The 16,580-nt window shown below is 37.0% G+C and overlaps 1 protein-coding gene across 1 annotated transcript in view; it reads right to left on the bottom strand.

Annotated features, from left to right (window-relative positions):
• Nucleotides 1–16,580, bottom strand: part of LOC122107913 (probable ATP-dependent DNA helicase HFM1) — a 47,496-nt gene that overhangs the window by 2,697 nt on the left and 28,219 nt on the right. Inside the window, exons 16-20 of the mRNA XM_042679781.1 lie at nucleotides 10,643–10,723; nucleotides 10,288–10,403; nucleotides 8,228–8,307; nucleotides 6,915–7,018; nucleotides 1,449–1,562 (exon numbers count right to left, since the gene is read on the bottom strand). Of these exons, the coding sequence (XP_042535715.1) occupies nucleotides 1,449–1,562; nucleotides 6,915–7,018; nucleotides 8,228–8,307; nucleotides 10,288–10,403; nucleotides 10,643–10,723 (495 nt within the window). The remainder of the gene's footprint in view (nucleotides 1–1,448; nucleotides 1,563–6,914; nucleotides 7,019–8,227; nucleotides 8,308–10,287; nucleotides 10,404–10,642; nucleotides 10,724–16,580) is intronic.

Genomic DNA, 16,580 nt, shown 5'->3' with positions numbered 1-16,580 from the left:
AAACTTTTTTTTTTTTTTTTTTTGCTAGTCATGGACTTGAACTCTGGGCCTGGGCACTGTCCCTGAGCATTTCAGCTCAAAGTGAGCACTCTACCATTTGACCCACAGCACCACTTCTGGTTTTCTGGTGGTTCATTGGAGATAAGAGTCTCACAGACTTTCCTGCCCAGGCTGGCTTTGAACCGTAACCCTCAGATCTCAGCCTCCTGAGTAGCTAGGATTACAGGTGTGAGCTACCACCACCTGGAAAACTTTTTTAAAAATAAATTCCACTAGAGATTTCTTCTGTAGATATGATGCAGTTTTTAAAAGAAGAATTGACTCTTCTAATTGTGTATAAAATAAGGCAAAAGCTAGAGAAATAAATATAAAACATGTAAGTTAGCTTATGAGTCACTATGATTGAAGGTTCTCAGATCATCACTATTTGCTTACTTTTTAATTCAGGCAAACAATCAAGTTGAAATGCATTCAACATTCTCAAGGGTCTGCGTGTTATTAAAGTGAATCAGTTCATTGAAATTGACTGTCCAGTGACAGGGCTACTGAATTAAAGACCAGTATTCACTGCCTGCTATCAGTTCACAATGCCATTCAGTCCGGAGCCAGGAGTTATTGTCCAGCGATACAGGAAACTGCCTACTGACACACGTCAGAGAGATTTTCCAGATAATTTTGTGAACAGTGTAATAATTTTCTTGAAGATGATTAGCATTTTAGGTAATTCTTAATACTCTAAGATAACAGTATTAAAACTTCTAACTGGTTCCCTGAGGTAGGATACATTAAGAAGCAACAAAACCATAATGATGGGAATATGAGTCTCCATGAGAAGGCTGAAGACTGATTTCAGTCAGTATTTATGGGGGAAGAGTATCTCCACTTGTTATCTTGTCAAGCATTTAGCAAGATTTTCAATTTTGTGTTTTAGTGAAATGAATTTGTCTGCAACTCAAAGAACTAAGTCTCATGATTTTTTCATTTGTATCTGATTTAAATACAACTTCCAATACCAAAGAAATGGATCTTCTCTTATTTGCTCGTATCTGAAAAGTCAATGTTTTGACTAGAAGTTATTTTATTTTCTCTGTAAGTAGATGAATACATTTAAAAACATTTTTGCCCTTCACAAATATTAGAGATCATGTGTGATCTTAGAGAGCAGAAGAGTTTGTTTCATGAGGGAAAATTTAATGAACAGTCTGAATTTGAATGGAGTCTTTAATAAGAGGAGCAACAAATAAAAAAAAGCTCAACTGATATGTCAATATCCATAAAATAACCTTGACTTCTACCTACAGGAGGAAAAATCATGATGGGTCACTTTTGCAGTTTTGCTAGAAATTACAACCTTAACAAACTAAATCTAAGTAAGTACAAATAAAAAGGCAAAGATAATTAGTCCCAAGAACCAAATTAGAAAAATAAACAAAAGACAATGTATTTACCTGATGTTGTTGTCCTCTTAGTATCAGTTAAAAAACTACTAATTTCGATTAAGTTTTCATCATCAAAATCTTCCCAAACTTCACTTCCCAATTCAAAGTTCACATTCAAAACTTCTGAAAATGGAGATTTGCTAGTATCTTCATCTGTCAAATTCTGGTTTCCAGATATATTAAGATTTCTTTTGAATACTTTTGTCTGAGGGGCTTCCTCATTCAAAGTTGTAGAATAGTTCCATCCAGAAAATTCTATTATGTGTCCATATAAAAGATTAAAATTTCTTTTAAAATCATAAGTATCATTGTGTGTATACATACACACATACATATATATACATATATACACACATACACAAAACTTATCTGTCAAGTCACTAAGCAGAGCTCTTGAGCAGTAGTTTCAAAACACTGTGTCAAGCATTGTTGTTCGAGAGTTGTATTAAATCTAATTTTTAATAGTTTTAAAGATAACTAATTTTCCTCTTAATTTCTACATGAAAATAACTCTATAAATTTCATTATATAGTTTTCCTACCCTACAGATAAATAAAGACCATAAGAAATAGTAAAAATAGTGCAGTAGATTAGAAAGTAATTTGTAACAAGTTCCTAATTTATCCTAAGTAATTAAAAAAAGGAGAGAGAGCACAGCTAGGAATTAAGAAAATAGAGTTTAGATGCTGATATGTTAACTTTTGATAAACATATCTCAGAAGGTGTTTATATAGATGTATTTGTAATTAGAAGTATAGATTCAAAAACCCTCAGAGTATAGTTAGTAATTGAAGACTTGGGCTTACATGAAATTATCTAGGAAAAGTTGGTTTGAAGTGAAAAGAATAAAGAAGCAAAAAGAAAATAATCCATTTGTAAGATCAACAGGAAAAGCTCAGACAGTCTGAGAATGATTAAAGCAAAAGAAAGTAACAAATCTCAAATACAGAGGTCAAAAAGTGAAATTTGGAAATTATTAAATGACTTCATCAGTCAGGAGGTCATTAAATGGTGGTTTCAAAGTAGTGACAGAAAGGAACCCACAATTGAATGAATGAACAACAGTGCCCAGGTAGTAAGAAAGTGAACAAAGTGAGTGTAAAATTGCTCATCTGGGACTCTCAGTTTTGATGAGAAAGCAGCAAAGAGAGGACATGGAATCCTGGTTTGGGTCCATCTGTCATGCTTTCCCCTCTTTCAGTAGAAGCACCTCCCTTTTGCTTTGAAGTAGCATGCCTCCACTATTCCACAAGATCTTGTTGAGCCTTTGTTTATGGTTCCCTGCCTTTTTTAAGGCCATGGGGACAAAATGACCCAATGCCCAGACTATAGGGATTGATCAAGGATGAACACATGACTCAAATGAAGCCAATTAGAATGAATTCAGGTCTACAATTCAACAAGAAGATTGTATTTTTCTATTGAGGGTGTTAAATAGGAAGACAAACTTTAGGGATTATCTGCTACGTAGAGAGTCTATTTAACAGGGGCTGGGAAGGTGACTCAGTGGTAAAGCACTTGCCTTGCATGCCTGAGGCCCTGGGTTCGATTCCTCAGCACCACATAAGCAAAAAGCTGGAAGTGGTGCTGTGGCTCAAGTGGTAGAGCGCTAGCCTTGAGCTGAAGAGCTGAGGGACAGTGCCCAGGCCCAGAGTTCAGGCCCCACGACCGGACACCGCCCCCCCCCCCCAAAAAAAAGAAAGAAAGTCTATTTAACAAATCAAGCCAATCATCATCAGGCATAGTTTAAAAACATGAGGGAAAGGGAGAGGTGTGTATAATTTGAATGCCAAAGCTAAAGGCAGTTTACATGAGATAATGTTATCCTTTTGTGTGATTATGTCTCTTTAAGTAGAATTTTTATCACTTGCAGTAAAAAAAATAAAAAAGGTCATGACTAGCTAGATTGACATATGTAGCTGAAGAAGGAAAAGACAGGCAGAGAGAAAAGGATGAAGACAGAGGAAAGAAGAGAGGAATACTGGTTCTCAAATGTCCCTGTGAGGGTAGGATTAGATGCCATTAAGATTATAGTTGGGTCTCAGCTACTTGGGAGGTGGAGGGAGGAAGATCACAAGTTAAAGACCAGCCCAGGCAAAGTTAGCAAGACCATTTCAAATTGAGAGACTTAGAAAAAATTGTTATGTGAAGACCCCCAAAAACTTAGGTCTCATGGTTTCCCTTATTTGCAATAACTAGTATACATCTAGGATAATCTTACCAGACAAGCAGAAAAGGTCAAAAGCTATGTACAAATGACCATATAAGATGATGCTAAGCGAAATGAACCCCAAGATAGGAACACAAGAGGTTTCATCTTTGTTGCTGCTGTTTTTAATGTACTATGTGATTTTTTTTGTGTCTTTTGTATGTTCTTCCCCCATAGTATAACCCCTATTTCCACTGTATTTGATTCTAGTGCCCTGCATCTTGTATATACATTTTTCTAATTTGGGGAGGGGAAGGGAAATAACAAAATACTGAAAAAATGATACAGTTGACTCATTGTAACAATGAAATGTACAAGACACTAAATTGAAAATGAACTTTACAACTTTGGGGAGGGGAGGGAGGAGTTGGGGTGGTGGGGAAGGAAGGAATGGTAGGGGAAAAACAAAGGAGGGGGTAATAATGCTCAATAGGAAATGTACTCATTACCTTACTCATGTAACTGTAACCCCTTTGTACAGTATCTTTACAATAAAAAATATATATTAAAGAAAACAAAATACAAAACAGAAGGACTGCATGTGTGGCTCAAATGACTGTGTGCCTAGCATTTATGAGGCCCTGGGTTCAATTCTTAGTACTAGAAATAAATAAAATAAATGATATGGAGAAAGAGAGAGAGAGTGAGAGAGCAAGAGAGAGAGAGAGAGAGAATGCTTGAATAGAAGAAAAATGTTCCCAGAGACAGAGAAAGAAATAGTTGAAATAGGATGGGCTGGTACAATGGAAAGTTGGAAGAGTTCATATACTATAATATGAACACTCGGTTTTCCACTGATAACCAAAAGTCAATTTCATTTTGTAGAAATGGCATTGGACTGGGTATCAAGAGACATGGAATCTATTTCTGGCCCTGTATTAATTAGGTATGTGATTTTGGGCAAGTCATTTAATCTATCAGAATCTTGGTTTCTTTCATTGTAAGATGAGAAACTACATAAAGCACACTTCTACAATTTAAGTTTTATGATTCAACATGCTTTCTCATATAACATAATTTTTTCTTCCCTTCTTGAAAATTGGGATACATATGATAAGAATTGCCATGTTTGTGTTAAAACATTCTTAAGAGTAGTATTTGAGTACAGTTATGTTTTGCCAAGAAAGAATGTCTGAAAATATAAGCCTACTTAATTGTTACAATTAATAGTACCCGATTAACAGCTTTAACTACCTGTCTCAATTCTAAAATCTTTAGAATAAAATTAGATGAGGGAACTGAAATAAAGGGTAAAGTATACTATGAGACACTACAGTCAATGGCATAAGTAGAACTCTGACTTAGCAGATTATTTCCAGTTCCTGTGTGTCTAACTACCACACTACAGGCTCTCCTGAATGAAAGAAGGAAAAGAATAAAGGTAAAACAGGAATATAGTTATTACTGGGGGTTCCAATCTAGATGATAAGTTAGTATCATAATATAGATTAGAGTTGGGATTAGTGGGTGGAAAAGAAGCAAAAGTAGGAAAACCATGAAAATATAACTAGAAGTAAGCAGAGTAAAGGATGAACTATATAGAAGGGCAGGGAACAGAGTAGCAGTATAAGAAAAAAATTAGAAGGCTATAAGAGGGTTGAACATTTTAAACCTCCTATCCATTTTGTAATAATATCCAGGCTTTGAACGAGTAGGACAAAATGTTCCTTGTTCAGGATAGGCAGGTAAAAAGGAAATAACAATAACACAAGGGAACCAGGAGAACTGTTACAGTACCACACTTAGGTACATTTTGTCAGCCAGTTCTATGGTAGAGATTACTTCTTGATATAGAAGCCAACAGTCCCCAAGACAACCGCAAAGGAGACTAGAGATGAGCCAGAGGCCTCATCTTCATCTCATTACAATCCTGTTTTCAATTCCTTGGCTCAATGAGGGCATCTTATTAGGTAAACCATTCTCATTCTTGGAGATATACTTTCATTTCTTGGACAATTCCACCATTAGCACAATCACTACTGCAACCATTAAGCCCTACTCCATAAAACTGACAACGACTCGGGGATAGACACACTTGACTGCTTGGCCAAGCTGTCTGCCCTCAGTTTCCCTTAAGAGGTATACTATCGCTCTAGGACCGTTTTCTGCTTTAACAAAACCTAGCTTTCACTTAAATTAATCTGTGCTGTCAAATACTACTCTATTGTCTGCCCCTGAAATCTTTAATCTTTCACTCTTCAACTCAGAATAGGGAATTAAAAAAAATGATGTTACGGTACTTTAAAAAGTGGCAGGTAGGACTGGGAATGTACCTTAGTGGTAGAGTGCTTGCCTAGCACGCATGAAGACCTAGGTTCAATTCAGTACCACATACTCAGAAAAAGCTGGAAGTAGCACTTTGGCTCAACTGGTAGAGTGCTAGCCTTGAGCAAAAAGAAGCTCAGGGACATTGCGCAGGCCCTGAGTTCAAGCCTCAAGACTATCCAAAAAACAAAAAAACAAAAAACAGTGCCAGATACTTCACCTCTTTCCTCCCTACATTTATTGAGTGACTGATTTTTTTTTTTTTAATGCTAGGGGTTGAATCTAAGGCTTCACATATACTAGACAAGCCCCTCTATCACTGAGCTGCATCCATAGCCCTCTAAGATCCTAAATTATAACGGAAGGAAACATAAAATGACAGTGTCAAAGAATGGAAACAAAAGGCAATGACAGAGACAGTATTTTTTTTTTCAGAAAATCCCCAACTTATTATTTCATACCATTTTATTTATACTTACAATGAACAAACAACTCACTGATTGTGATTATTTCTCATTCATTTTCACAGAGTAGTGATTAATAGGATGATCTAGGGAAATAATGCTAATAATATCAGGAGTCATAATGAACATTAGCAATGATGATGATGAGTTAACATGCTTAACTCACTAGTTAGAGATACAGGTGAAAAGCAAAACTTGTAAGTCTTCTGTTCCCCTCAACTTACTTTATCTTTCTATTGTATTAAAGAAATGATAAGAAACATAGGTTTAAGAACTAAAGAGATGTTTTTTTCAGCTCTTCCTTACATTATTTTTAAATAAAATAGTCAACACTGTGTAGGGAAGTTGCCTTTTTGACATAGAGTAAGACCATCTGAAATAACAAAGCCAAAACCATGAAAGCAGCCCATTAACCCAGGGGAAAAATTGCTAAGTTAATCATCATAATAATTATGAACATTTTTTAAACAACATTACTTGTCAATCCAAAGTAGTGCCAAATCCATTCATTCTCAAGTCAATATAATGACAATTTACCTTTGCCCTGATATTCAAATGGTCCCTGTTGAACTTTTCCACAGATTTCATTCTGATCCTTCTGCTCAACTACATGCCATTCAGGTAAGCTTAAATTTTCAGATCTTTATTAAGAGAAATAAAACCATAAAAATGTTAAAGCCAGGCACTGATGGCTCCCACCTGTAATCCTAGTTACTCAAGAGGCTGAGAGCTAAGGATCACTGTTCAAAGCCAGTCCAGCAGGGAATTCTGTGAGATTCTCATCTCCAGTTAACCACCAGAAAGCACGAAGTGGAGCTGAAGTATAGCACTAGCCTTTACAGCAGACCTAGGTCCTGAGTTCAAGCTCCATGACCGACCCCCAACCCCCAAAAAGTGCAAAAGTTAAACAAAGGATGAAAATGAATCTGGCTTTAAAAACTATTTATTTGCATAAAAGAGAAAACTGTTTATGTACCCATCATTTCTGTGATAAACTGTATCTTGCCTTGGCAGCGAAGTGTAAAAGATGTTGTTGAATGGAAGAGACCAGTACTTAGCTTTACATGTCCCAAATGAATATTTGCTATCATCATATAGTCCTTAAAAATGTATTACTATTTCTGTTTTAAGTTAGATAAAGACAGATCTTTAGAAGTAATGTTAGGATCTAGTGTTGATTAGTAATTTCTTGTTCTGTATTAGTTAATAAATTAATTGACTGTCCTTCCTGGATATAGAACACTCTTACCTGGATGATTCTAAATCATAACATGAGAAAAGAACAATGTACTGGCATCAAGGCCTTCTGCTTACTAACTAGAAATATGAAGTTCGTGTCTTTTATCAATAAAATGAGATGAAAATACTTTGTGAGCAAGGTGGTTAAGATAAAAAAGAAATGATGCACAAAAGTAAGACTTTCAAATTATAAAGTATTTTATAAATCTAAGGTATTAACAATATGGAATGAGCACTTGAACAGAAAGTTTGGACTTTGTATACTAACATGATGTCCCTTTCTAAAACCCAATGTATTCCTGCCACCTAGATTAGAAGGCAGCAAATCTGACAAGATGACACATAGAATAGTTTCCTAGGGAAAAGATGGTTCAATGAATGTTCAAATATTCTATAACTGTAGAGTTCTAAACAAATGTATGGAACAAAAGATGACAAAATGTGTGTGTGTATGCGTGTGTATAAATAATATAGTTGCTTCACCATGGAACTAAATGATTAGCATGATTTTCTGTGAGTAGCCAATGACCACCTTCTGCTGAAAAAGTGGCTAGAGAAACAAATAATTTAAAATGAATATTTTAACTTAGATATTAACATTATATTTGTACCTTGATCTATTGGATATAGAAGGTTTTGGAGTAAAACCAAACTCTTTGAGATCCACATTTTGAGATTTATTCATCTGTAGCTATTAATGAAAAAATTACATTTATTTTTATTTCAAATTAAATCAATTAATAATTTCAAATTAACTTTAACACATCAGCCAAACATCAAAATTCCTGCTGCTACAGGTCCAGAACTCAATAAAGTGAGGAGAAATCCAGGCTAATTCCAACTCAAATTTTCTTCTCACATACTGGCAATCTTCATAGTTCTTTAGGAGGTCTTCTTTTCTCACTCTGTATGTTCTCACTGAAAGATCTATTTAGTCCCATGGCTTCAAAGATTGTCTACATATGACTATCAAAATCGTATTTCTAACTCAGCCCTCTCTCTTGATTTTCAAATATTGATATCCAATTGCCTGAAGATTGTCTTTTACATATAAATCTTGGCCTGTAAGTCCTCTCAGGTTTTAGTGTCGTGTATTGAACTTGGGTCCTTATGCATGCTAGGCAAGGGCTCTTCCACTGTGCTATATCCTCAGCCCTAAATCCATTATTTCCTAAAGTGACTCAACACTTTCTTTCTCCAAATGTGTTTTTCTTTTGGTGTTCTTGCCAGAGAGATGCTCAGCTTTCCTTCCTGTTATTCAAGCCAGAAGTCTGGGCATCATACTTTTGACTGTTCTTCTTACCTCACCTCCCATAATAATGAAATAACAAAGTAGTTGGATCATATTACCTCTGAACAATCTCTTAAAATACTCATTTCTCTCTACTGCTACTACCATTGCTCTAGACTAGACCTATGAATTATTGAAAAAAATAAAAACAAGTTAATGATTCCTCAAGTTCCTATTTTTAAACTTCTATCCCCCTCTCTATCTTGCTGCAAAAGATCTTTATAAAATATAATTCTGATCATATCACTCAATACTTCAAGAAAAATTATATATTCCTAAAATAGCAAAAAGGTCTTCATGATCCAGTTCCTATGTGTCACATTTTTTTTCTCTCTCCCTTTCTTTCTCCCTCCTCCCCTAATACATACATTTGCATATTCTTGCCTGGAATATTACATCACTTGCACCATTATTCTGGTATTCTACCCCTCTGTACTTGACTTCTCCTTTGGGTCTCAACCACATCTATTAAGAATCCTTTCCTGGCCCATAAAATGTGTATGGAGTACACATCTTATTTAACTGAAGTATCTTATACTTCTGTCATAGAAGTATAAATAAGGCTTATTACCTAAGTACTTCATTCAACTATGAATTCTTATTTATCATTATATCTTAACCTGAAATATTCTTGATGCTCAATGAATATGGAATGAAAAAAGGAGAAAAGAAGGAAGGAAGGAAAACTTATGCTATTAAAAATTAGCATGATCACACAGTGGTGATCATTATAAACCTCATGTTCCTTCTCATTTCCCAACATTCCCCATTTTAGCCATCTAACAGAATCTTTTTTCTTCTTTTTTTTTTTTAGTCAGACGTGGGGCCTGAACTCTGGGCCTGGGCACTGTCCTTCAGCTCTTCAGCTTAAGGCTAGCGCTCTACCACTTGAGCCACAGCGCCACTTCCAGCCTTTTCTGCTATGTGGTGCTGAGGAATCAAACCCAGGGCCTCATGCATGCAAGGCAAGCACTCTACCCCTGAGCCACTTTCCCAGCCCAGAATCTTTATTCTTATGAAAATCCTAACAAAAAGGATTTTCTAGGATATAATTTAGGCTCAAGGTAAATCTGCTACTGACTAGCCTACCAACCAGTAGAAATTCATTCTTTCATTGCTTGGAAGGAAGGCTCTAGCTCAGTACCCATTTAGATGCAGATCAACTTCAGAATTTCCATCCCAGTCCAGGACAGATGACGGAAGGGCAAGAAATGAAGTGGCTTGGTGACATGGCTCAAGTTGTAGAGTACTTGCTTAGCATGTTAAAGACCCAGGGTCTTTATATACTTTATATACTGTAAATACCTACCTAATGGATACACAGAACAAATATTTACTTTCACTTAACAATAAAAAAGAAAAAATGATACTAAAACTAACCTTGAGACATTTAAATGGAGGAAGAGATGAAACAGCATTCCTGTTCCTTAAGTCAGATAAATATGAAGAAATTGCTGACTCTTTAACTTCTAACTTCTGTGCAACCCCAATTTTACCTATAAAAATGTAAGATTCTTTAGATTAAACTTTAATTATTATTCAATATAAAGCTAATTTTATTTCAAATTTAATATTTACTTTTTCCATTTTGCTCCAAAAGAAAGAAAACTATTTCAGACTTGTAAGTTGCATGATGTAATATCACAGATAGATAACCAGGATGTTATTTCTAGATAATTGGGAGGCCAAGGACATTCACTTTTAGTTTGAAACAAAGTTGTTCTAGAGAACTCACAGCAGTCATGTCCACATGTATGTTTATTTTTGCAGTGATGATTGCATTCTCGGTTCCCAGGTTTTTTGCAAGGAGTTGTTCCTAAATTAAAATAGGAAATGCAAACCACTTTGTTATTAAATCTATTATTTTGAACTAATATGTCATTTTTCCCAGTCTCTTTTTTCTCATATAGAACAAGAGGATTATGATATTTATACTTCCTCAAATGTTAACCATATACAATTTTAAAATACGACTCTTCATTTTATCAGTATATATTAATTGTACAAAAGGGTTTTATTGTGTGGTATTTCCATCTATGCTTATGAGATACTTAGATCAAATACCCCCTCTATTATCACCCTATTGATTCTTCTATTTAACAATTTTAAACGGTTTCACTACTCTACTTTCACATGTGTATATACTTTCATTCTCTCCTCTCCCATTCGTTCCCACTGTCAGTCTCCTCATCCTTATCTAAAAGTTATTTCTGATAACAGTTCCTGTCTCACTGTTAGTTCATCCTGTTTTTCCCAAGAAATATCAAGATATTGATGTTTCTTTCAACCTTCCTATTATAAATAGAGCCAAATAAATACAGCCAAAAACTTTGTCTTGAATGAGGGGAAGATGAGGGTGCAGATTTAAAACATTTTTCTGTTTAATAGTTAAGCCCGAGAAGCTGGAGAGAAGCAAATTTCAAGATAGCTTGATGGCACCACTGTCTGGCTGTTAAATAGTATACACATAGACACAATAAATCTTATAAATAAGTGCTTTAGAGATATAAGAATTGGCTATGTGGGCTGGGATGGTGGCTCAGTGGTAGAGCGCTTGCTTTGCATGTCTGAAGCCCTGGGTTCGATTCCTCAGCAAAAAGAAAAAAGCCAGAAGTGGCACTGTGGCTCAAGTGGTAGAGTGCTAGCCTTGAGCTGAAGAGCTGAGGGACAGTGCTCAGGCCCAGAGTTCAGGCCCCACAACCGGACCCAAAAACAAAACAAAACAAAAAAAAAAGAATTGGCTATGTGAATTCAAGGAAATTCGAGTTTTGACTGCTCAAATTTAAAATAAATGTATTCAGGTATGCAATTTATCCTTTATTTACTTTTTTTTTTCTGGTCATGGGGCTTGAACCCTGAACCTGGGTGCTGTCCCTCAGCTCTTCAGCTCAAGGGAAGTGTTCCACTTGAGCCACAGCACCACCTCTGGTTTTCTGGTGTCTTTTTTTTTTTTTTTGGTCCGGTTGTGGGGCCTGAACTCTGGGCCTGAGCACTGTCCCTTAGCTCTTCAGCTCAAGGCTAGTGCCCTACCACTTGAGCCACAGTGCCACTTCCAGCTTTTTTCTTTTTGCTTATGTGGTGCTGAGGAATCGAACCCAGGGCCTCAGGCATACAAGGCAAGTGCTCTACCACTGAGCCAACTTCCCAGCCCTCTGGTGTCTTTTTTATTGGACATAAAGAGTCTCATGGAGTTTCCTGCCCAGGCTGGCTTTGAACCGTGATCCTCAGATCTCAGCCTCCTGAGTACCTATGATTACAGGTGTGAGCCACCAGTGCCCAGCTTATTTACTGTATTTTAAATGGACCTGTTTTGGTTTATGCTGGTACTGGGCCTTGAACTCAGGTCCTGGGCACTATCCCTGAGGTTTTTGGTTTTGGCTTTTTTCCTCAAAGTTAGCACTCTACCACTTGAGCCACAGCTCCATTTTCAGTTTTTCTGGTGCTTAATTAGAGATAAGAGTCTCATGGACTTTGCTACCCAGGCTGGCTGGTCCTCAGATCTCAGACTCCTGAGTAGCTAGGATTATAGGCATGAACCACCAGCACCTGGTTTAAGTAGACCCTTTCTTGATCTTACTGTCAAAACTAACATTGAGTTGGGGGAGATATTTAATTGGTTCTTAAAGGACAGACTGACATCTAGGTATGAGAAGGAGCACAATGATAAAGGCATAATGCTCAAGGGTAGAAAAATCACAGATTGTAAAAACAGACAGCAGCTTATTTTTGTGGAATGTAACTTTTAAGTGACCTGTGCATATTGAAGATGGCAGAGAGTTTTGAAAACCTTTTACCTTTCTCAGTCCTTTACCCTTCATTTTTAGTGCCAATGTTTAATGTTTTTCAAGCTATGTACCACCAAGACAATGTAGTTGTTTAGGATAAATGCAAGAGGTTGCTCAATATATGAGACAAGAGATAACTCTTTCTGGGCTGAGCAGGTCAGGCTATCAGGTACTATTATAGTTAAGATATGAAGAATTCTCCAAAAGCACATGTATTGAAGGCTTGGTCCCTAGTTGGTGGACCTAATCATTGAGAGGTGAGTGGATCATGAGGACTCTATACTAGTCCACTGAGGAATTCATAACTGTATGGCACTATTGGGAGGTGGTGGGTTGTGAGGCCTGGTTGGAGGAGGAAGATTACTGAGAGAGTGCACTTGAAGGGAATTATGAAATCCTTGAAGGGAATCCTGTCCTGCTCCCTGGCTGACATGAGGTGAGTGACTTTTCTCCCATGTCGGTCTGCCATGGTATACGGCCTCACCACAGGACAAAAATAGAGCCAGCCAAATGCAGACTGACGTTTCTGAAACTGAGAGTCCAAACAAATCTCTCTTCCTTTTAAACTGTTTCTCTCAAGTATTTGCCACAATGACAAAAATTAACACATGTACTGATGATTTTTAAAGTCCCTGGCATTTGCATGTTGACAGATAAATCACAGTAGTCTCAACTAAACATAAATCATTTTGAGATGATAAACAGTATTCAGATAAGACTACTCTGTGACCCATACTAGAAGACAGAGATAGGACTACCAAGTAATGATTTCTGAAACCAGACAGAATGCTCATGAACCACAAAAATAATGAAACATCCCCCTCTTCTGGCTAACAGAAATGACTACTATTTTTTTCAACCTATCTTCAATATAAAAACTAACAAAATGGCTGATACCTTACTTTCTGATAGTACTTAAGACGTGACCCTTGTTTTCCCTTCATTCTTCAGTCTCCTCCAATTTATTATGAAATCCTATAATAAATTCCTTCTAACTCTGACTTGATCTGCTGTGCAGAGGACACTCCGCTCATTTCCTGTAGCATGTCACACAAACCATATTTTCCCCAAAGGCAAATAAGGGGCCATTGACAGATGGACATTATACTTTGTAAGGAGTTCCATGACTTACCAATTAAAAAAGTAGATCTCAACTTGTAATTATATTACCTTTCATTGAGACATTAACTGGTTTGAATCCAGACTCCCATGTTCCAATGTATTATATACATTGTTGCATAAGTAATCCTCCAAAAATTTGATTAATCTGTCCACTTAGCAACATTAGCTACTACTCTTGCTAAGAAAAGGAATCCTATATTTAAGGTCCTGAACAATCTTACTCCAGACTCCCTTTCTAGCACCCATATTAATTGTACTTCCATCAAAACACTCTCACTTGTCATTCTTCAAATTGTCCCACACCTTCCTTTGTATCTTTGGTTCCATCTGAGAATACCTTCTTCCAGGTTTTTCTGAAGTCTATCAAGTTTCAAAGTAGCTCAAATGTCATCCATACATCAGCCATTCAGGAAGGGCTGAGGAACTGGAAGATACCATTTGATACTGGATCATGGTAAGATGGATATAAGGAGCTGACTCCTTGGCCAGCAGGAGGCTCCCTATCCAGTGGGAGGCTGCAATGAAGCCGTGGCTCACCTGCTTCCCTGATTCCAGAAAGCCATGGGACTTGCCACTTTGCCCTTTCAGATACAGCTGCATGCTGTAAAACTGCTTAGCTCCAGCATAGAGTTCATATCTTAAAGAACAAAGCAACCCATCACTTCTATAACCTAGCCCCTCTAGTTCAGTGTTACCCTGTGGGATTGAAGATATGAGTGGATATGATCTCACTTTGCTGTGGGTGAAAGAATTTGCCTATCTAAAGAATTTAACTGCCTTATCTGTCTTTGGGTCTCTTGTGTACTTCCTGCCAAATCTTTAGATGTGAGGTAAGACCAGGTATCATATGCCATATTGCTGCTTAGGGATTGGTTGGGCATGTGACCATGTGCTTGTAGGACCTGCTAATGACCTTTGTTTTAAGCAGAAAAGAGATATATTAAATTCATAGACTAAAAAAGGTCACTATATGGTTTATAATATGAAGAGATTTGGGAAAGGACAGAATGGATGCAATAAAACTAGTTAAGAAGAGTAAGAAGACTAGGCAAGAAAATGATGGCAACTCAGTCTATAGCAACAGCAGCAGAAGCAGAGTTAGACAAAATGGCTAGAAGACATATGGAAGGCAAAAATATTTTTAATGTAGAATCAAATGGAGTCCTTTTCTTTAACAGTATATTGTGTTCCTTTTAGCTTAGCCATATAAGTGTCTTAGAAGTTATATCTATATCTATCTATCTATATATTTTTTTTGGGGGGGGTCTGGTTGTGGGGGCTGAACTCTGGGCCTGGGCGCTGTCCCTCAGCTCTTCAGCTCAAGGCTAGCGCTCTACCACTTGAGCCACAGCGCCACTTCTGGTTTTTTTCTTTTGCTTAAGTGGTGCTGGGGAATTGAACCCAGGGCCTCATGCATGCAAGGCAAGCACTCTACCACAGAGCCACCTTCCCAGCCCCAGAAGTTCAATATTTAAAAAAAAAAAAGATAAATACAAAAAGATACCCTAAGCTGAGTGCTGGTGGCTCATGCCTGTAATCCTAGCTACTCAGGAGGCTGAGATCTGAGGATCACGGTTCAAAGCCAACCCAGGCAGGGAAGTCTTTGAGACTCTTATTGCCAATAAACTACTAGAAAACCAGAAATGGCGCTGTGGCTCAAGCAGTAGAGCACTCCCCTTGAACTGAAGAGCTGAGGGATAGCACCCATGCCTGAGTTCAAGCCCCACGACCAACAAAAATAAATAAAGCACCCAATCCATTTGAGTCTCCCCCGCCCCCGCCCCCCCCCAAACTCATGGATGCCTCCTTTCTCTAGCTCTCTCCTCCTCCTAATGCAATAGGAACATATCTTTTTCTTTCTTTCTTTCTTTCTTTTTTTTTTGCCAGTCCTTGGGCTTGAACTCAGGGCCTGGGCACTGTCCCTGAACTTCTTTTGCTTAAGGCTAGCACTCTACCATTTGAGCCACAGTGCCACTTCCAGCTTTTTCTGCTTATATGGTACTGAGGAATTGAACCTAGCGCTTCAAGCATGATAGGCAAGCACTCTATGTTCCCAATCTGGGGAACATATCTTATAGCTATCCATCCTGAAATTTCCATTATATTGCTCTGTCCTTACTTCTTTCCTCATTAGCTACCTCATTTTACTGGGGTTTATCCTGAAGCAACTAACTGAAAACAGATGTGTGAGAGTGAAACTTTTTAAATCTTTGAATGTATTAGAGTCTTTAACATTTAGTTAAGAGTTTAACTTGGGTATAGTTGGAAGTAATTCTTCCCTGGAATTTTAGCCATTTTTTTTCTAGTATCCAGAGTTGCTAATAAAACAAAACTTACTACAACCTTGATTTTTGTTCTCTGGAAACATTTATGATTTTACCTTTACCCATGATATTCTGAAGCATTGCAATTATTCCTTGTTTGTAGATCTTCTTTCATTCAATCTGCTTAGCATTAAGTGAGCCTTTTGGATGTGCAGATTTATGTCTCATTTTAGGTCTAGAAAATACTTTTTTTCATTTGTTTTGGAACACTTGTTAGTCAGATATTAGGCTCTTTGATTTCCCACTCTTTTCTCTTATAATTTTCTGTTCTCGTTGCTTTTTGCCTTCATTTAGACTCTATTTTTATTAAGAGGACACTCAACTAGAGGTTCCAATGTTTGTTTCTGATTGCAGATTTTATTTTCCTGTGTTTGCTCTTACACTTTGAAAAAAATGGTATCATGTTCTATTTTATGGTAGAAATTTAATCTTTACAATAATT

This window comes from Dipodomys spectabilis, unplaced genomic scaffold (genome assembly GCF_019054845.1).
Source record: "Dipodomys spectabilis isolate Male_0828 unplaced genomic scaffold, ASM1905484v1 ptg000054l, whole genome shotgun sequence".
Classification (NCBI taxonomy): domain Eukaryota; kingdom Metazoa; phylum Chordata; class Mammalia; order Rodentia; family Heteromyidae; genus Dipodomys; species Dipodomys spectabilis.
Note: the sequence above shows the minus strand (reverse complement) of the source record. Positions and strands in the feature narration are given on the sequence as shown.